Source organism: Acanthisitta chloris, unplaced genomic scaffold, assembly GCF_000695815.1.
Source record: "Acanthisitta chloris isolate BGI_N310 unplaced genomic scaffold, ASM69581v1 scaffold1029, whole genome shotgun sequence".
NCBI lineage: Eukaryota > Metazoa > Chordata > Aves > Passeriformes > Acanthisittidae > Acanthisitta > Acanthisitta chloris.
Window position 1 is genome coordinate 180,696 of NW_008692899.1, and position 22,456 is coordinate 203,151.

General features: G+C 38.4%; 1 protein-coding gene across 1 annotated transcript in view; it reads left to right on the forward strand.

Annotated features, from left to right (window-relative positions):
* Positions 1-22,456, forward strand: part of DLG2 (discs, large homolog 2 (Drosophila)) — a 116,673-nt gene that overhangs the window by 50,526 nt on the left and 43,691 nt on the right. Inside the window, exon 3 of the mRNA XM_009082833.1 lies at positions 18,237-18,413. Within this exon, the coding sequence (XP_009081081.1) occupies positions 18,237-18,413 (177 nt within the window). The remainder of the gene's footprint in view (positions 1-18,236; positions 18,414-22,456) is intronic.

Here is a 22,456-nt window from a genome sequence, read left to right on the forward strand (position 1 = left end):
ATCAGTTTCGTGGCATTTATAGTAAAGATGTACTGTTGTTTCTAATCTTGCTTCTTTTTAAAATTCTGCAGACATTGCAAAAGACCCAGCAGCTGTTGCTTTAAAATGCAGATAAGTAGGACACTATGCCACTCGCGGGTGCCATCATTACAGACCCATGTTACTGTTTTCTGTCAGCTAGAAGTTAATTACTTCATTTTTTACCTTGTCAATCATTTAGCAACAGACAAGAGCAAACGTATCTTTAGGGCATACATGGCATCTTTTTTTCTCCAAGTCATTTTTGTGTAAACATCATGATGATATTTCCCTTATTTAGTTAAAAATATTCCTTAAAACATTTCTTTAGATGTTGTCGCTTCAGCATTTATTTAACATCCAATTATAATGGGGTTTTTTTCCCTAGAACTTAGACATTTTTTATAATAAGTTTTGAGAAACAGTTTCCAGGAAATTGCCCTTTTGCTTATTTGCCCCTAAAGGCAAAAGGACCTAGTTTTGTAGCCGGAGATTTTCTCTGCAAATGAGGAATACTTGGATTAACTGCAAAAAGAAATAAGATACTGTAGGAGGACATTAGATGTATTCAATAGTTTGGTTAAAATCCTAATATTATTGCGCAAGGTTAGAAAGATGTGCATGCATCCACGATCTTGTAAACCTAAATAGGTAGTTTTCTTTAAATTATTGTAATCACTGAGTCTTGTACCAGTAAAATTCTGCAATACATGAACAAAATTTAGTTTTGCATTTAAAAAATTAATTAGTCAATGAGATTTGTGTTTTCAGGTATATTCAGTGCCCTTAAATCTGTGATGTATTTTCAATCCCTGTATTCAATGTGATCATAGAATCACAGAATATTTTAAGTTGGAAGAGACCTTTAAAGGTCATCCAGCCCAATCCCCCTGCAATGAGCAGAGATGTCTTCAACTAGAGGTTGCTAATAGTGCAACACTACTCTATAGTGGAAAACCAAAAGATTATGCAAAATAATAGTCTAGCAAATAATTTAAATTGCTTTGATTTAAAATTCTAATAACTGTGCCACAACTTTCAGATAAAAATTCAGTGCACCATCCCTTTTAACCTAACCATCAGAAGAAATTAAAAAAGGAAGGACATTGTATGAAAGAAGAGTTTTGATAATAACCAAAAAATAGTCATATCTACCTCTCAATTAGTGTTTTTCATATCTCTAATCTTTCTCTGAAGGAAGGACTAGGTGAAGAAAGAGAGATATAAACAATGGCTTACATAGCCTGAAGAAAATTGTTGTTCCTAGGAGTGGGTCCCAGCTGTTTATAGGCAGCTGTATCATACATGTACAAATGGGGTTTCAGTTAGAATTCCCTAGTTGGATTCGCAGATATGGTAGGATATAAACATAGAAGTTGTCATTCAAGCAGGTCATCACAAGCCAAAAGACTACTGTTCCTGTGAGAAAATTGCCCTTATTGTCCTCCCTGCTCCTTCTCCGCCTTTTCCAGGTTCAGTTTGGGATAAAAGAATCAGGACTGTCTGTAGAGATGTGTGTGTCTGTATCATGGTATATCAACAATTTTTTGTCTTGGGTTCTTTATTAATTTCCTTAGACTACATGTACAAATTTGTATTTTTGACTACTGCTAAGCATTGAATCCATGTTTTCCTACACAAAAATTCCACAAATTCTCCAGCACTTCTTCCCTGAGGAGTAATTGCTTAGCTAGTGTATTGATATACACCTTAGTAGATTTACTAAGGAATTATATTCCCCATGCTTCCCTTTGCATTTATTCATGCTGAATTTCATGGAATCATAGAATGGTTTGGGTTGGAAGGGACCTTAAAGATCATCTAGTTTCAACATGCCTAGACAGGAACATCTTCCACTAGACCAGGTTGCTCAAAGCCACATCCAACCTGGCCAATCTGGGTGCCCTGTTCCAGTGCCTCACCACCCTTATCATAAAAAAATTCCTCTCAGTCTAAACCTGCCCTCTTTCAGGTTAAAGCTGTTACCCTTTGTCCTACTGCAACAGGCCCTGCTAAACTGTCTGTCCCCATCTTTCTTATAAGCCCCTTTCAAGTACTGAAGGACCACAACGAGGTCTTCCTGAAGCCTTCTCTTCTCCAGGCTAAACAACCCCAGCTCTCTTAGCCTTTCTTCATAGGAAAAATGCTTAAGTCCTCATACCTCCTCTGGCCTTGCCCCAACAGGTATATGCCCTTCTTATGTTGGGACCCCAGAGCTGGAAGCAGCACTCCAGGTGGGGTCTCATGAGAGTGAAGCAGAGGAGCAGAACCACCTCCCTCAGCCTGCTGGTCACACCTCTTGCAGTGCAGCCCAGGATACAGCTGGTTTTCTGGGCTGCAAGTGCATCTTGCCAGTGTACCACCAAGTATTTTGTCATCCAGCCACTGGACATGTTAAAAACCTTTTGCAAGCCTTCTGAGTCAGTTTTTGGGTTTTCTACCCTTGATACTTCAATATGTTCAGTAAATATTATTGTCTCATTTTTCACCACCTTTTGGTGATCACTTATGGGAATAACTCTGTTGTGAAAAAAAATTTATTAACCCTTTTCTCCTGTCCTTTAAAAATTTACTAATCCTTCACTTCTAGACCACTATATTTTTCTTTTACATTTTATGATGTTTCAGTGATGAAGTCTGTTGGAAGATTTGTGGAAATCCAGGTGATATCTCTGGTCCATGACTTTAATGTTCCTCTAAGGAAGTTAAGTAGATCTACCTGTTACTCAAGTCAGATTTAATTCCTGTCTTGGCTCCCTTGAAAAAACTGGCTCAGTATTTTCCACTTCCACATGTTTGAGTCATTCATCTCATCCTGGTAATTTATTACTATTCATTTTATTGATTTGTTATTAAACTTTGTCTACTGACAAATCAAGTGCAGATGGTTCCATTGATTTGACAGTTCTGAAAGGCTCTTCTGTGGATTCATCCTTAAACACATCCTGTAGTTGATTGTAAATAATTCATTTAGCTTTATTGCTATGGCCTTTTCTTTCCTCTGCTTTGTTATTACACCCCAATGCCCTGTGTAATTGGTATTTAGTTTCTAAATGCTGCACAATCTTTACTGTAGTTATCTTCACTATTCTCCTTCATGACAGGGAAATAGCATCTATCCTTGCTTTATAAACACAGAGGCAGGGTCCCAGAGACCCACACTTGGTAAAGAATGCTGAGTAATGAAACTCTCAGGTTTGCAGTTCCTCAAAAATGTCTCTGGCTTTGAACACAGAACTCCAAAGGACTGATCACACTGACTAAAAGGTATCAGCTTGAAGGGAGGATAAGAGTTTGGTGCCAAGGACTTGATTCATGGCAACATGTACACTAAGTGTTAGGATACCTACAGTAGCCAGTTAGAAGACCTAAGAAGAGGTGTGTCTGAAGCTCTGACTGCTGTTGGTCTCTGTGATTCAGAGCTGGAAGGCACTCCTTGCTGCCAGCTTTTTTTGTGCCCACCTCTGGCTCTAGCAGGAGTTAGGTACCACAGTTCCTTCAGGCTGTTCTCACATGAGCTGCCAACAAGCATTTGAGGAGGTAGAAGAGTATGCCAAAGGTGCTGACAATAATGTCCTAAGGTCAGGACAGCCTTTCTGTGTCCTGTTTTGCACTTTGGTTGTGAAAGGATTTGAGATGGCACATCCATCCTTCAGTGTCCCTGCAGAGCATGGCAATGCAGAGCCATGCCTGCCCCAGTGCCTGCTGGTCTCCGAACAGTGGGAGAGACTGGCCTTGGGCATAGACTCACCCCCGAGATTAGCTGAAAGCACAGACATCTCTACTGCAGCATGCAGGAGATGCCTCAGCCTTGTGTAAAGGGAAGAATATTAACATGAACTCTTGAAAACAGATCAAGAAAATGAGAAATCTCAATCTGCCTCACTAAAGACCAGTACTGCAATGGAACTGGTACATTAGTGGCAGTAAATTATTGCTGCCGCTGTCAGAGATACAAAGATTTTCAAAAGCAGCCCCACTACTAGGAAGATTTTTTTAAATTATCCCTCAGAGGCAGTCACATGCTGCAATGAGGGTTTGCTTAATAAATGCTTTTCTGGTAAAGGAGATTGTGCCTGTGCTGACTATTTAAAGGGAGAGAAGCTCTTGCTCTTAAGTTCAGAAGAGATTTTTAAGGTACAGATTTTGAGATCATAAGGCAAAGGAACCTTTTATGATAAATTAAGCTTCATATGGTCTATTTTTTCAGGAGGTATTAAATTTATATTTATTTCATCACATTGTATCTTGTAGTGACTCACTTGTTTATATCAAAAAAATGGAAGTTGTTCGTCTCAATACAAACTCACTCTGTTTAGAGTCTTTCCCTTAACTTGGTTCACTTTACAGAGCTTATTGACAGAACTGCAGGGATACATCATAGCTATGGAAAGGAAACATCTCAGAGTTTGCTGGAGAATCAGATTATTTCCTAAGCTGATGTTTGGTGGGAAATACTAAGTTAATGAGACAGAGACAGGAGGAAACCTATTAAAAAAATGGCACTTGCACTGCTAGATGGAAGTTGTGTTAAATAACCAAATGGAGTTTGATCCTATAAGGTCAGAAATAGGAATGGTAGAGCTGAACATAAGAGAAATGTTTGGATATTGATTTTGTAAGGTGGTTTAAAGACCACACACCTGGGAACCAGGTGCTGTGGTGTGGTCAGTCTGTAAGGTTAAGGCAGATTTGCAAAGGTGGTTGGAAACTCCTTTTTATACTATTTATTGCTGTTTAATGCAACACAGCACTTTATATGCTATAGCAGCTTTTGGGTTGCTGAAGTAATATTAAATATCACACACAGCCCTCAATCAAGGAAACACAAGACTTGCCCTGGTCAAAATATTTTTGATATAACTTTGACACATACATGGAAACTCCACAACTCCACATTAATTGTCCATCTCTGTCCACTATGAGATTCCCTAGATCCCTGAGATGTTTGGCAGTCCATGGACTGCGTGGGCAACATCTTTCATGCTGGGAATTGCTCTTCCCCCACTGACTGACAGGTGAGAGTCACCACCTAACAGAGAAAATGGTCAGCAAACCAAAGAGTTCAACCCGATTCTCCTTAAGCCACAAGTTTTCATGGTTTGTCACCTGCAGATGTTTCAAGTCTTTGATTTTTTTCTATCTGGATTGCTCTTTTCAGTTTTTTTAAACTCTGAACATTTTCCATGTCCTTTCACCTGTTGGCACTAATGCAAGTTGTGCAGACAATTTCAGTTTCCCACCTTCTATTTTCCTCTATAAAAGTGACATAAATTTTGTTTTGCAGCTACCCTGGCTCACAAGAAAGGAGCATCTAACCAACTGTCCTGTTTGTGACAAGTGTCCTTTCTGTGACACTGGTTAGCAGCAGATGTTTAGGGAACATATAGGAACAGGGCACATATGGTCTGATCCTCTCCCTGCTGTACACCACAACCTTTTCCAAAGAAAGCATCCTTGCTCATCCCCTAAATCACCCATTAAATTGCATTGCTGTTTCCATGTTGGAAGGGAAAAAATATGAATTTCCTACACTTGCAAATGAAGCTATGAAATATTAAAAATTCTAAGAATTGGTCCGGGCAAAAAAAACTTGTTATGAATATTTCAAACAATCTTGTACTCATTAAGTGGAAGAAAAACATCTCTTCAGTCACAGACATTTGTTTGTTCGCTTTCTTCCTTGTTTGTTTTTCCAGGACTCCATGGGATGTCAGAATTTTTTTAAAAAAGAATTTCTTTGGGGTCCCTATTCTGTTATTCTCTAAGACTTGATTCATTTTAGTGGCATAGTTTTTGTACAAGCAAATGCTAAATAACAGTGTAATTTATACTGCAGGCTTTTCTGACAAAATACGTTGCTTCAATAGATGTTTCCAGCTATTGAAATGAAAGAGATCTTACCATTTATGTTCAATTTGCCCATCACACACATTGATATGGCCACTTTACCATACTCTCTGAGCACTTCACAGTACTCTTCTTAAGTATTCTTATTTTACAATTAGGCAAATGGGGCATTTAATCAGAGAAATGTTCACACCATCTATATCAGCCCATTCTTCTCATCTAATGTAAATGCTTAGAATTATTCCCTTCCCATAGGTACCCAGCTCTCTCCTTTACTGTCCAGGGAGTTTATACTTTTCTAATAGAATCTTCTAATTTGTCTTCCCAAAACATGAACAGAAGAAAGCCCTCTCTAGATTAAGCTCACAGTCACACCAGGGTGCCTACACTGCCCAAAGATGGCTCAGCTACTTGACATACTGTAATTCCCAAGTGACTACAGTCCACCCATGTCAGCCATGGTGAGGTACAGCTTTAACATGGCTAATATGCTTCCAAGATTTCTGTAGGGTCAATGCATGATTCTGAAGAACATCACCTCAAACTATATATAGCTTGAGCATCCCTGTACCATCCTCAGTTACCTACATCTGGCACTTTTAAGCAAAGTGAAATATTTTTATCCACTGCAGAAAATGCTGTCTCTCAGATATCAAAGTCTGCCTGTTATTTTATACAGAATATATATTAAAAATTCTTGGATATGCCCAAAAGTAATAAATTTGGTCTAAACTCCTATGTCTCAACATGTTTTATGCCTCAGTCCTTCTGAATAGACATGATTATAGGTGATCATTCTGGTGTTGTATGTCCAACCTCCTCTCAAAGCATAGTCAGCTTCAAAATTACTTCAAGTTGCTATCAGGACCTTGTCCAGCTGAGTTTGTAGTATCTCTCCATATCGCAGAGCCTGTGCATTGCCTGCATCAGTGCTCACCATCCCCCTGGTGAGATTCTGCCCTCTCCCACGTGTTCAGAGCAGCTCCAGTAGTGATTAATTGATCCCTGAGTATATGCAGATGTGAACGTGGTCCAACTCAGTTCCTTATTCCTACATGGTTTGTTTAATCAACGACTGGAATTCCAGAAAATTTCTCATCATGCTTTGTATGGATTTCTATATTGAGAGATGGGAATTTGCTTCTCTTTCCTACAGTGGAAATAAGAGAATTTACCCCATGCATCTTCCTTGTTAATGAAAAGGTTTGTTGTTCTTATAGCGGCTTTTCTTCCTCCAAAGTGCAATGGAATGAAGGGGAAGAGAATATTTCATTTGGAAGGGACCTACAAGGATCATTTAGTCCAACTGCATGACCTATTCACAGCTGACCATAAGTTAAAACATGTTGTTAAGGCCATTGTACAAATGCTTCTTAAGTGCTGAGAGGCTTGGGGTGTCCATCAGCTCTCAAGATTGTCTTATCAAATACCTTATCAAGGACAGCAAGAAAAATAAAATTTTTGGGTCAGCCCATGGTAAACATGACACACAAAGACACGCTTGTTAAACTGATCTCTTCTCCAACTTTCCCAGCTACAAAACCTTTTTGTAGAGGGCACTATTCAATGTTTTTAAGAATAAGGGGAAAGATGCCCACATAACCTATAAGCCAGTGAGGGAGTTACTGTTACAACTATCAAAGACATAAAACTAGGTTTTTATGATTTTTGCCTCAGTCTTGTATTGCCTGCAAACACAAATCTAGCATTAAATTGTATCACATTTCAACTTGTGGCATGACACAATCATTGGATTCAGGTTTAAGGAATGGTAGTGGTGCATGAGGTTTCAAACGGAGTTTTACATCCTGAACTGTGCAGTTAATTTTTTAAAATAAATTTATATAAATTATTTACCTAGGAAGGTTATCAGAAAAGCAACTGTATTTGTGAATTACTTTCTATTGCATCAATGTATTATGGCACAGATAAGTCTCAATGCATTACTTTTACTATATGTAATCTCCTTGAAATTGGTAAGATTACTTGAATGCTAAAGAAAATTTGTTTTAGGAGCCTGACTCAAGAGACTGCCATTATTACTTTGCCTAAAGTTGACATGGCTTTTAATAAACATTCTCCATCTAAAATTAATTGCTAAGTAGAAGTAGGGGGTTGTGGTAATTTTAATACTTTTTTTTCTGCGGGACAGAGGAATGTCCTAAAATCAGGGTAAGCTTAAGCCAGTTTAGGTCAAAATTTTCATGGAAGGGGGAAGGAGAAGAATAATCTGGCTTTCCTGGAAGATTTATTTTTAGGCTTTTTATTGCCTCAAGACTCATTTCAAATGAAGATAATAAAAGGAAAGGTCCCAGTTCTGTTGCTCAGAGTCCTTGCTTAAATCAGGAATTACACACAAAACGAGGGAGTATCATTATGGACAACACCATCAAAACTCTGAGCTTTGTTCATGGTAGCAGGAACTTATCCTAGTTCCTGGCTTATCCCAGCTCCTAGCACCATCCAAGAGCACAGAATCAAAGTGCTTCTGGTACTGCAACAGACCTTGGTCTTGTCAGCCTCAGAGCAGCTTAAGGCAAATTCTGTCAATCTTAAAGCTGCTTAGTGTAATGTTTTCAAAGCGACTTAGCAATTCAAAGTCTAATCTTCATTGAAAGTCAACAAAACCTAGTCTCAGATGTGCTTAATTTACCTTTAAAAATGGGATGTGGGAACTTCTGATGTTACCCTTAATCCTGCTTTTGAGCACATGAAAGCCAGGACTCCCAGGGAAGGAGGGTGTGGATAATGCAATGGAGTGAATGATGAGCTGCAAGGAGCTCAATGCAGCATGGGCTTAATTTTCTGTTTAAAGGAGAGAAGCTAAGAAGTTTAGCATCATCCTCTTGAAACTTTGTTTCAGAAATATTAAAATACATATTGCTGCTATTAAATATTTCAGGTAATAGTAGTCGATCAGCACTTTTATCTTCAAAGTACATTTCTAAAGAGGATTGACAACCACACACTAAGTGGAACAACCAAATCTCACCATGCAAGTAACAATCACATTGTTATGATACTGATGAGATGACACCAAAGACCATTATTTTAATTTGTCATTTTTGTTTGTTTCTGCTTTTGACTATTCTGGCATCTTATTTTCAAGCTTTTCTCTGTTAGAAGCAGACACTAGTGAAAACTGAATTTTTGAATTATTCATTGGACTCAAGAAGATGGAGGTTTATAGAAAACAGCAACTACTGAGAAAGCAAGTTGGGGGGAAATTAAAAATTCCATTTTGCTGGCACAATCATCTGAATTTTGGCTGGTGGGGTGTTTTTTTAGTACTAAAGGCACTGTGCTCAGTCCATGTCTTATTACACTTTTTGTCACCATTATGTTCAAATTTTACAAATCATAAATGTAGATCATTTTTCCATATGAAGGCTTTCTCTTAGTTGAGCTCTCCAGATGTCTTTGTCTCCACATATCCTTGTCCAAAAGAAATAAAGAAACCATCCTATATCTGGCTGGTAGTAATTTTATCAGTGGGGTTCTTTTTGTGTGCTGAAAATTTCCTTTTGATTATAACCCAGAGCAAGCACAGTGAATTCTGTGGGCAGCCTGGCCACAGTGGAGTTGTAAAAGATGCTAACACATACAGATCATGATTAGGTCTAAAAGAAAGGAATTGCAAGCCACAGGGTATCTGAGACAAATACCTAAAAAACCCAACTACCCGAAGCAAATCCTTGAGTTCTATTGTAATATTTAGAACTATTGTGGACCAATTACTTAATATATGTATAAATTCAGTGGGTTTTTACTGTGTATTCTGCAGTAGTAGGAAGATACATTTGGGTGCAGATATAAATTCAGTGGTTTTTTACAGTGTATTCTGTAGTAGTAGGAAGATACATTTGGGTGCAGGGAAGTATGAGGGTGGCTACAGGCTGGGCTAACATAGTCAATTTTCCCTTTCAGTCTCATTGTCTTTGAAATATACATTTCATTTTATTTATGTTTTATTATTTTTTATTTTGTTTACCCCAGGGAAAAAAAAATCACAGACAACAAGTCAGTTAGTATGAGAGAGAATGACATTTTGGCTCCTGTGGCAACCCATGCAACCCACAGTTTGCAATTTCAGGTGAATAACCCAGTAGCTGAAAGTATCCCTGATTTGACATCCAGTCACACTTCCTTTCCGGATATGAATAATCTTAAATGTCACAACACAAAAATCTGTGCTGAGAAACTGCACAGATTCCTCAGAAAGAAACCCGAGATGAAGTCAAGCAGCAGCTTCACTTAGTCTGCATGGAGAGGAAAAAAACAAACCCAAGAATAACACAAATTTCACATCATTTGATGCATAATGCACAAGGCCAGGTCAAGGTCTGTCAAATATTATTTCACTTCTTTAGAAAAAAACGACTAAGTACAAACCTGGCCTAAGTTTTCCAGTTTGCTGTGAAATTTAAATCTCCCTCACAAGTTTGGGCTTTTATTGTGAAATTCACTGTGAAATTTAAATCTCCCCCACAAGTTTGGGCTTTTATTGTGAAATTTCACATACAAATTCAGGGATGCTGAAGAAGCTTTCCAGAATCAAGGTGCTACTACAAATCTTTTCTGGAGTTTGTCAAATACCTAAGGCTAAATCTAATTAGTGTTCTGACCCAAGGCAGTCTCCCTGTTTTAAAACAAATCTCAAAGCTGAGAATCTGGACTACACTGGGTCCAATGCAGATGTATTTAAAAGCTTCTGTGTTTATCACAGATGGACATGGCAGACAGATTTTCCTAGTCAATAAATGATGGCAAGGTCAAGGCCCATGCTTGCAGCTTGATGCTGGTTTCAGATTTTTGCAAGCCAAAGGGGAATTCTGTTTGCCTCCTTTATGCCCTGCAAAGTGCCGAAGAAACGAGAAGTGAATGTACCCTAAAAAGAATTCCCCTTGTGCCGGCACAAGACATGAAAGAACTTCACTTTTTCAAGCCACATTACACTTCCTGCTAGAAGACATTAAATCCAGGCAAACCTGGGAGTAATATGGATTCTCTTCTGGTCCACAGTTGAAAGACTAAAGCTCTCAGTCCTTGGTCACTGTGAGATATTTTGCCTTTAACATAATGCATTGTTTGCTCTTGTGTAGCAAGACCATGAAAGTGCAGCATACAGATTGATACATCTGAAAATGTTTACTTAAATTTTTCAGTACAGTAGAGCGCATTTCTTCCACTGAACATGAGCACTTACTGAAGGCCCAAAAACAGGCCCATCAGCAACATAAAGATTGGCTCATAGGAGCTGACATTAAGAATCATCTCAGATCTGCAAAATGAGCAGCATATTCCCCAAGGACAAAAGGCAGTCCTCTTTCCTGATGTAAACACCATAAAGAAAATATCTCCCTTTTCTAAGTGAAATTTTTCTGGAACTAATGTTGCTATCTCCAATCCTTTTTTCATTGAGGTCCATGGCATAACTTTCTGCCAAATTCCCAATAGGAGGAAAAGAATAAAGAGTGAGTTGTACTGAATGGAGAAATTGCTGAATGAAGTAAAGAAATAATATCGTAGCAAATGGAAAAGGCTTCGATGCAAATGTGCAGTAGGATTTGGTGTAGTGGAGGTGCCTTAGGAGCAGCTAAGCTAACACCCTAAACTACACATGCCTGAGAGCATCCGCCAAGGCCCAGTGCCTATACCTACCCTCTTTCAGTTTAAAGATACCCTAAACTACACATGCTGGGAGCATCCACCAAGGCCCAGTGCCTATACTTACCCTCTTTCAGTTTAAAGACATTACCCCTTGTCCTGTCACTACATGCCCTTGTAAAAAGTCCTTCTTAGCTCTCTTGTAGGCCCTTAGGTACTGAAAGATCATAATAAGGTCTCCTTGGAGCCTTCTCTTCTCCAGGCTGCACCACCGTAACTCTTTCAGCCTGCCTTCACAGGGCAGGTGTTCCAGACCTCTGATCATCTCCATGGCCTCCTCTGGACTCACTCCAACAGGTCCATGTCCTTCTGCTGGGGGTTCCACAACTGGATGCAGTATTTCTCTCCACCATAAAAGCAAGGTGCACCCAAAATGTTGCGGAGAATAGTCTATGATTTGTGATAACTTCCAAAGGGCAAATGTGGCAACCATGTTGCAGTGCCTTGGCATGACTGATTTTGGTAGCACAGATGCTGGTAACACTGTCCCTCTCAGCCTGACTGAAATAATTAAGGTTGAGGGGATCAGCTTCATGAAGAGCCATACCACCATTAAAATAGGGAAAAAAAGAAGAAAGGAAAAAAGAAAATAAAGGGGAAAAAAAGAGAAAATAGAATAAAGGCGAGGCAAGGCAAGGCAAGGAAAGGGAAAAAGCAGGAATCATGGTATCTTTGAGTGATAGGTCAAACATTCAGATATTTTTTGTTAAATCCACATTATTGTGGTATACTTCTTAGAAAATTAAAGCTGTTCTCCCAAACAGTCCCCCTCCCACTCTTTCAGCAGAGGTGACAATTTACAACAGAATCATCCTGGCTATTCCAGCAGCCTCCAGTCACAGCAAGCACCACCTCAGATCTTCCCACACCTCCCAAGGAGAGAACAACCTTTTTTCTATACTCTACACATAAGATTTACCTGTTCAGCTTCTCCAAATGTAAATTAAGCTGGGAGGAGAAGTTGGAAGTCTTTATTGACATACTACTGTGTGAAAATTTAACCCTTTCAGTAGCATCTTAATTGTCTCACAATGGCTGCATCTATCAGAGAGCTACTGTGCTCTCTTTTGTAGCTATAGCAATGAATTACATGAGTGTTTCTTTCATTTTCTTCTAATTTTTTCTTCAAGCTGAGCCTGCAAGTGGGTGGAAATACATCTATTACTGAGAGTGCAGAAAAGACAGCTATGAAACTTGAGGTCTGATTCTGACTATGGTGCTGAACTACTCTCTAAAACCAGGCAAATGATTAAACCTCCATGCACTGGATTTCCCCATCCATAAAAAAAATAGGGTAGGGGGTAGGATAGTTGTGAAGAAGGAGAAGAACATGTATCTGCCTTATCATGATTTTATAAAACCTGATGTCTGAGAATCTGTTAAAGAAATTTTCAGAAAAGAGAGTAATGTCCTTCAGTAGTGCACATGCAGATATGCTGGCAGATCGCAGAAGAATTAGGACAATTTACAGAAGCTGAAGAGCTCTCTTGCTAAATGTTGTTGTCACTTCATAATCAAATGAATGACAAAGACCTGTCTGCAAATTTATCTGCAAACTTCTATCTGTGCCAGAAGAAAATAAAAGTAATTTCAGAGATGCAAATAAATCTGCCATGCAGCACCTGAACTGTATCAAACTGCTGGCCACAGTGTAGTGACATGGGAGTGGAAGATTTTGGGGTTTTGCACTGAACATACATGAGCATTCAGCAAAATATATTACTGTTCTGTAAATAGATTAATATCCCTTGCCTTGTCAGGAAGATTATGAATACTACTAACTTACAATGGTGTTTACAGGATTAGCTGAGGAAACAAAGAGATTTCTCTGTGAAATTCCCTTTTCTGCTACGGGCTTATCAAGATCACTTTGCATTTCTGTACCCTGTTTTTCACATTACAAATGCTGGTAACAATGTAGACATTGTGGATGTCGATAGGTTGCTATATACAGCATTGCACAATAAATTGATTTGCTATTTAGTTAAACCTAAAATATTTTCTCCTAGGTCAGATATTTATTACTCTAGCTGAGAGAATAGTGGTCATTAGAAATAGAAATTTGCTGCACAAGGCAACTTAGATTTTGGACATACCTCAAATGCTGAAGTATTTATGCTAAGTGGAAGAAGAAAGATATCCCCTTTTTAGTGGTCTTCACTGCCATGTGGACAGTTCGCTGCATGTTGGGCAGTATATTAGAGGTTGGCAATGGCAGTATCTTAGTTTCAAACAGTTTCTGAGCGATGAATTTGAATGCTGTTGTCCCTTGTTTTGCACTGATGTGGCTTCCTAAAAATGATTAAGAAGCACCCAAGCACAAAAATAAAACCTGTTAGGTTCTGTCCAAATTACTGCTGGGATTAGCCTAGCGTAATGATCACTTCTGAAGTCTGGAATAATACTGTGGAAGTGAGAGTCATATAATCTTAAATATTTGTGATATCCAGCTTGTTCTAAACATTTGCAGCTCCTGTTTCACTTTTCAGGACTGTGTTTCCTCATTTTCTAGAAGCAGGAGACTTTCACCAAGAAGACAGCAGGGATACTTAGCACTTGAATGGCACTTTTCACTTTCAAAATATTGTACAGATATTCAACAATTTTCCCCAAACTCATGCAAAAACTGGGAACTGAGGAAAATAACAAAAATGGAAATGGAAATTCAGTGCATATACCTTATGCCTCTGATAATCACACCTACTCCTGTTGCTATTTTTCTAAGAAGGGAACTAAATCATGATTTCACCACACCTGTTTAACTCGTTAGTAGCAAGCTCTGTTCCTTATTTCAGTATTTTGCCCACATCTCAGAGTAATCACTCAGTTTACTGTGTTTGTAACCTCAAAATATGTTATCTATCCTGGGTAACCCAGGGTTCTCTTTGTGAAAGGACTAGTATCAGAAGATACCGACCAGGAATTTTTCTGGTGCTAGTGTGATCACAATACTGGTGACAGCTCTAAAACAGAAGTTAAATGATTTAAACTTATTTCCTTAGTTATTGAAAATTGACTATCCCAATTCAAAAGTAGACTTCATCAGCTTACTGGGGAAAAAAAAAAAAAGCCTTACTGCCATAGAGAAAGACTTGTAGATCTCTTGATTCTGTCCTATACGATCCAAAAAAGGCTGAACATTTGGTGCAAGTGGCTGAGTATATAAAACACCTGAAAGACAAAGAATTGTACTTTAAGATGCACATCTCTAAGTTGTGGAGAAGAAAAGGAGAAGCTGTTAGTATCCAAGACTGTCAGATAAATGCCATTAGAAAGCTCTAAGATTGAGATTATTATTCTTTAATACAGCAGTAAAAGACACTAAACATGAGTTATAGCCCAGTACCTTGAAGAACTGCCTGAACAACCTATGAATAGACTCATCCACATGAAAATGTTTAGTAATATTAGCAAGTTCAGAAAGCTTGTTAGCTCTGCTGAGCAGGCTCTCCAGTATCTGTACTATTGTGCTTGCATTTTGTGGATATGTCTCTATACTCGTCACAGAGGATTGCACTGTGGCATACCTTTATGGGTTAAATCCTCTGGCTTGTTTGAATTACACTAATTTGCAGTTTCTAGTAGATATCTCATTTTGGATCCTTCTCTAAAGGAAAATAGTGCTCATCTCTCAAGGGGTAATGGGTGGTCTGTGCAAGGGTGGGTTTCTTGCTGTACTGGGTTGCTTGAGTCCCCTCCTTAACAACTAATATTCAGCAAAGTTTTTACTGTTTTTTAACCTTTCCTCTGATAATCCCATGGCATGGCATAACGTATCTAAAGTGTCTAGCATACCTTAGTATGTTATCTGGGTAAAGAAGCGCTCATCTCTCAAGGGGTAATGGGTGGTCTGTGCAAGGGTGGGTTTCTTGCTGTACTGGGTTGCTTGAGTCCCCTCCTTAACAACTAATATTCAGCAAAGTTTTTACTGTTTTTTAACCTTTCCTCTGATAATCCCATGGCATGGCATAACGTATCTAAAGTGTCTAGCATACCTTAGTATGTTATCTGGGTAAAGAAGCTTGCATAGAATGAATAGACTTTACTGAGAGATCAGCTTGACTCTGATGAACATTTCAGTGCTTGCAGGATGCAACATGGTATCCTGTAAGACTTGGATGTCATTGTCTAAAAACAGTTCCTTTACCAAATGAGAGGTCTGGCTGCATTCATTTTGTGTCACTTCAGTTGACACTGAACAGATGCAGAGGTGTTATTTTTATACACATCTGCAAGACTGAGCACAAACAGAATGGGTGCTGTCCATCAGATAGAAAATTAGAAATGACATGTCAGCCTCTTAAACTTGCGCTTGCAATTGGACCTGGAGAGAGCCACATTGTACTTGCAGCCTGAGGTAGTGAGGATGAGTGTGCTCCGGTCACTCTGTTGCCCAAGGTAGTCATGTTCACTTCTACACGCATACAATGGTGCCTAGAGTGAAGATCTCTATTTGCTTTATAGCAGGGCCAACAGTGAACTTGCAAGAGTATGTTTTACAAAGCCAGAAATGTTACCAAATATGTAAGCTCAAATACAGCTGTGTTACCAACTTAAACCTGGCTCTTAATTTGAAATGTTTAGGAAAGAGCTCTGAAGTCAGCTCTTATGTCGTTTTCATTTGCTAATGGATTAATCAACATCTGTAGAGCATCAGCCACAAAATCTTTCATTCAATGGAAAGTGTGCTCAAAAATTCTCTTGTCTGAGATCTATAATCTCATTTTAATTAGCATTGCACATGATTGCTCCAATCAAAGCAAGTCAGTGGCAAACATTGCCATCTGCATTCATCGTTAACATCAGCTAGCATGATGGCAGTCTGAATTTACGTTAATATGTGAGCTCTGAGGTGCAAGTGCCTGTTCAAGGACAAAGAATACTGCCCTACTTTCTTTCTGCTACTTAGCTTTTGAAACACTTTAGTCTTAGAACTTGCCAAATAAGGAACATTTCCAGTCTGGCATGCATTTTGCATCTGGGATGCGACAGTCTTGCTACAACAGAAGATACTGTCCTTCATTTTAAGTGATTTAATTATGCCTGAAATCGGGATTGTATGACATCTGCCCAGCATTCACCATGCTTGCCAACCGTGTGGTTAGGGGTTTTGATATGTTGATAGGCTTCCACTGCAAGGTACGCAATTATTCAGTGATTTTTTAGGACAATGACTGTTCATTACAGTGTAAAACTCTGACTGCTGCATGCTGAAAAGGGCAATACCAATGGGATGTGTTGTATGTCCGTTTGTGTGTGCACTGCCATTTTCCAGAGATCGGGTGTCATTAATTGGTTAAGAAGAAGTGTCTAATGACATTTAGCTGCTTCTTCATCAAATGTCCTCACAGAAAGCTGTATTTGAGAAGCAGCTGATGACCTGATACTGATAAGAATCCTTTATGAATGTAAATATTTAATAAGATATAGCCAAGATTTTAATGGAACTTTTCCACTGCTAAGCCATTAATTTTTTTCAAAGGTTACGTGCATTCCAAGAACATTTACCAAGAAAGGCACAAGCATAGCTAAGCTTATGGATTATGTAAAATTCAGCAGTCTTCATCCTCAGTGAAGGGAATTATCTGGGCGTTTCTGAAGATGTTAGTGCAAGACTGTAAACTCTTTAGAAGACATATTTCAAGTAGCATTTTTCCTCCTCCTGAACTAGGCTTTCCATGCAGAATGAGTGCTTATGAGAGCTTTAAATTATTTTGGTTGTGTAGTCACAACTCTGATAACTTCTTTTAAAGTTCTCCTCATTATAAGAGGTAGCCTTGAGTGTTTTAAATCTACCCATAAAGCTGCTATAATCATTCTTTGCAATTACACTACAATGCACAACAATTAATTACATCAAATCCTTCTCACAGAAGTGTTTACCAGTTAAGAGATTGCCAAAGCTTTATTTCTGACAATAAAAGAGTAGGAATCATCAGACACCTCTTGGGATTTGACTGATCTAAGATTTCTGTAGCCAGGATTATAACCTATTATTTTCCCAATAGGAAATAAACAGCAGTTCTTGACAGGCGTGATCTTTAAATAATCTTTTATATGGGAAAAATATTCCCAAGTATTTTTTCCCGTAAGAAATCAAGAACTGGATTTTTAGTTAGGTAATTCCAATGAGTGACCTGCACTTGTTTACAGCATTGCTGGGATTCACGTGCAGGGTCTTCTCCTGAGAAACTGGGGTACATGTACCCTGAAGACTGCTGTTGTAGGTGCCAGGCATAGGACTGGATGAGACTGAGAATTGGTGCCATTGTAACTTGGTCCCTTGTGTTTAGTCCTCCCAATGCACCCCTGTTGGCCAGACATCCCCCTGTTTGAGCACAAGGAAGTGTGAGAAAACCACAAGACCAACAGCCGAACATGACTGTTGGAAAGGTGACCAGAGTGGCTTCTGGCTACCTGGTTTGTTTACTAGATGCTTTGCTATGGTTCTTCTTTGTTAAGTCAGACAGTAAATACCATACTTTACCATTCAGTTTCTCTTAAAAATAATTTTAAAATATATATTAAAAAAGAGGTTTATGTAAAGATTAACTTCACAGTGGAAATTTTTCCTCTGAGCTCCTTTCTCTTTGGAAAGGAGCAAGGGTTAGCTGTAACATAAAATACGTTTAATTGTTCAGAAGTAAATGTTCCCAAGACCATATAATCACCTATCTTCGTATCTTTATTTCCTTTCACAGAGCCATGTTTGACTATGACAAAAGCAAAGACAGTGGCCTCCCAAGCCAAGGACTGAGTTTTAAGTATGGAGACATCCTTCATGTCATCAATGCCTCAGACGATGAATGGTGGCAGGCGAGGAGGGTCACTCTGGAGGGAGACAGTGAGGAGATGGGAGTTATACCCAGCAAGAGAAGGTGAGTGCTGCCTCCTCCTTATTACCTCCTTAAGTATTGTGTTCAAATATTTCGTTTTTTTCCCAAAGACAGGGTGAGTCCATCTACTGAAAAACTGGTGAAAGTAGAGGAAAATCCCACAATTATTTCAAGAGTTGGAAGATACAATCTGTGCGATTTAAAGAGTTCAGGCTGTTCCTGAAAAGGAACTCAAAAGGTGACACAATTTTAGGGGATTAGTAACTTTACAAACAAAGGGGGAAAGGAGGAGAGAGCACTGTCTACTAAAGAGTAACCAGAAGCCAAGTCTGGGAATTAGCTCTGAATTTGAAGTGGAGCACATTTTTAATGTCAGGGTTATTAGCCATTGCATCAGACTACTGAAGGATGTAATGAATGTCTTGACATTTTCAAATCAAGACTGTATGTATTTCTTTTGAGAGATAAATAGAATTAAAATTCTCAGCCTGGGTGATGTAAAAAATGATGCTAAATTATATAATGGTCATCTTTATCTTCAAAATCTGTTAATTTAATCTCTGTCTGCCTGGAAACTGATGGATAATCAATATCACAGTAAATTTTTCATATCATGCAAATGAAGAAACTTCCATCTGCTCTCCAAGATAAATCTGAATCTTTGTTTGGCTGTGATGGATTCATGGTGACTGTCAGAGAAAGAACAGATATCTGAATCTCCCCCACTGTTTGTGTTGTTTATTCTGTCTAGATGCTTTTGTAAAATTGGCCACAAGACTCTGATAGTATCAGAACTAGCACACAAATCAGTATTACTTTCTGCCTATGTTGATAGTTGCTATAGAAAGGTCAGGAACTGAACGGGTAGGAGGAAAATTAAATCTGTCAAAACTCATTACATTTCTGTTTTGCAGCAGTGCTCTCATACTGCATATAAACTTTCCATTCCTAACTATTTCAACTTCAGCATTAATATAAAAATGATCATGCTCATTTTTTAGAGTGGTGAAATAACATGTTTGATGCTCTATAGAGCACCTGCTGCTGTTTCAAGAGAATTGGCCCATGTACTATAGAGCTTATGGTACTCCTTGTTCTAAATCATGTAAAAGTAAACTGAAAGGCCATCAAACACCTTGTTGACATGAGCCCTGCAACGACCTTACTTTCTCTAATCATGATCATGTTTGAATAGCAACCACACCAGGATTTTCAGTGAAGAGCAGTTTTGGTGTTGTACAATAGACACAAATAAAAACTAGGTTATAACTTTTAAGATGGAAAAATGTGCCCATTAACCAGATTTAGTCTCTAGATATTGAAAAAGGAGTATTTGCCTGGTATTACTTGCTACGGTAAATACTGTTGTAATGATCTGATTGGATCATACATGGGAAAAAGAGGAAAGTTTATTCAGTTAATACTGAGGAAAGTATGTGCACAAAACTCACTTGGAGAGTGGTGCCTACTATGAAAAGCTACAAAAAGCTCTTATACATAATAAAACAACTGTAGAGGAAAAAATGGAAAAGCAAAGCAGCTAATAAAGATGTGCAGTTGTGTATTCTGTGAGATAGAGAGGTTATATGTGCCTAAAGATTATTGGGTTACTCACACAGTGGTGTTTTCAAGGACAAAAGATAGAGGTTCTCTAATCATGATCAGACATATAATACTGCCTAGGAATAAGATGTGGCTTAGGAAACACTGGGAGAAAACAGAATTAGAAATAATAATAAAATTAAATAAAATAAAAATTTAAAAACCAACAACAGCAAAAAGGAAAAAAGGAAACAAGATGAAAATAGGTTGATTTGTCTAGAAGTGAGAGTATTGAATTTTAAAAGATGCAGGTACAGTTGCCATGCTCTTCACTTGTCATCCTGATTCTTCACTAGTGAATCTGAGAAGCCTGAAAAAAATCAATGGCATCTGATTTTCTGTCTGCATTAATGTAATGATATGATACACCTGAGCTGGGGTGGGAAGAGGTTACTGTTATTTCATAAAAGGTTTCAGTTATACAAGGTTATTTTTTCCAATGCATTGAAAAGTGAGTGTTATTTCCTTTCTGTGGATTCTGGACGGTTCCTCTGAGCCAGTGAGACTGATATGCTCTTGCCAGCATCTTCTGTGGTCATTTACACCACCCAAAGGGAGGATGAGCAATCAATGCACACAGGGCTGAGTTATGGGGAATAAAGCTCATCATACTTGCCAGAATGTGGCAATTCAGAGTTGAGTTTCCTCTGCAGGTGTGGGTTATTGACTATGAGAGGCTTGATCTAAAACAGAGCAGCTCTGGGATTCATTTGACCAAATGTAGGCAACTATGGCATGGAAACCTTCATGTAAGATGTTGACTCCAGGATGCTTTGTATCCGATAGTTTGTATGGGATTGTTTATATAGGCACTGGTATATGTAATACAGCATATGTAACATCTAGCAGTAAAATACTGTGATAGAAAGGAGGAAAAGAACATTGTAGCTATTTGTCAGGCTGTGACTTGTCCTGCAAGTCCAACTTCTTATGATGTTGTAAATTGAAGAGATTTTATATTTGTTTTATACTTTTTAATCCCCCATTCATTTCTGTCCCTTTTATTTAAGGTCTGGAGGCTTACTGGGGCTTGATTTGGTGGGGGTCAAGTTTGGTATTGTGCTCAGACTCCTTTTTCTGCCTGTGGGACTGGAACATTTTTGCACTTTGGGTCAGGGAGGGGCTATACAGACAAAGGGATTATTAGTGCCAGGGTGAGTCTTTTAGCTATCTGCTTTACTACCTTAACTCCTGACCAGCAACAGCTAAGATACAGTTCCTGCATTTTCCACATGTAAAAGCATTATGGAATAGCTCTGAAAGCCAGTGACCACTTCAAATTTATTTTTGAGATATATAAATATATATATACACACACATATGTATGTGCACAAATATATGTGTATATATATGTATATAAACACATAATGCCATAACAAGTATATTATATGACTTCTTTAAAGTGCTGTGTAATGGTAATTGCATTCCATGTATTTAGTTTTCTACTTTTTTGCATCCTTCTACAAGAGAGCCCTTCATATAGTGACATTTTAGCATAAGCTGATTAGAGAAATTTTGAATTATAAATCAAGGCTCCTTACTCTTTTTCTCCTCTATGAGATATGTGATATTCCAGAAGAAATCATAATTTAGAATTATAAGGGATCTGCCACTCATTATTCTCTCTTAAATGTTGGATACATTACCAGACTTTACCTCTTAGTGATTCAATAGAGTTTGAAAGCTTATTTGTCATTAGATTTCAGAGCTGCTGCCAATGTGTGGACTTGTTGCCTTGTTTATATCTATATTGTAAAGTCAGTCTTTAAGAAGGAGTTCTGGAGGTTGGCACTGCAGCTAGAGAAGGGTTCCTGGAACAAGCAGCACAAAGAAATAAGTGCAGCCCCATGTTTTTCCACTGCTTTGTGCAAGGTCCAAATCTCATGAACCAGTGAGCCAATTACTTCTGTGGAGATTAATGAAAATTAAATCCTCAGTATCTTTCAGTTCTTAAATATAATTGTAACCATTTCAACATCTGAAAACAATATTTTGCCCATTTGTCAGTATGTGTTTATTGCCTGATTAAAGCTGTTATTCTCAACCATGGGGCTGAGTAGCCACTTGGCTAGAAATCAAATGTAATGCTATAAAGGTGATGTGATATTGTATCACATTGGTGTTGGGTAACATAGAGCTTCAGCATGGGAGACTGCAAACCACTGCAGATGTGGTTTAACAGTCACCAAATCATTATTATATAGCGTTAAGTAAAAAACATTTCAGGCTAAATTTCTCTTGGTCCCACATCTGCCCAAAAGATTTATCCAAGCTTTGTTTAAGGTGACAGCAGGGCACAATTATACCAGGCAGGGTCTCCAAGGTGAGAGGACATAGCTACCAGGTCTAGACCAACATCTCAGGCAGCCTCTAGTATTATCTGTGCACTATGTTTATGTATATGAATTGCTCCCTTATCACTGAAGATTACTATTTTTACTAGAATGACCAACAGAATTAGATTTACACTAGATTTTTGTTAC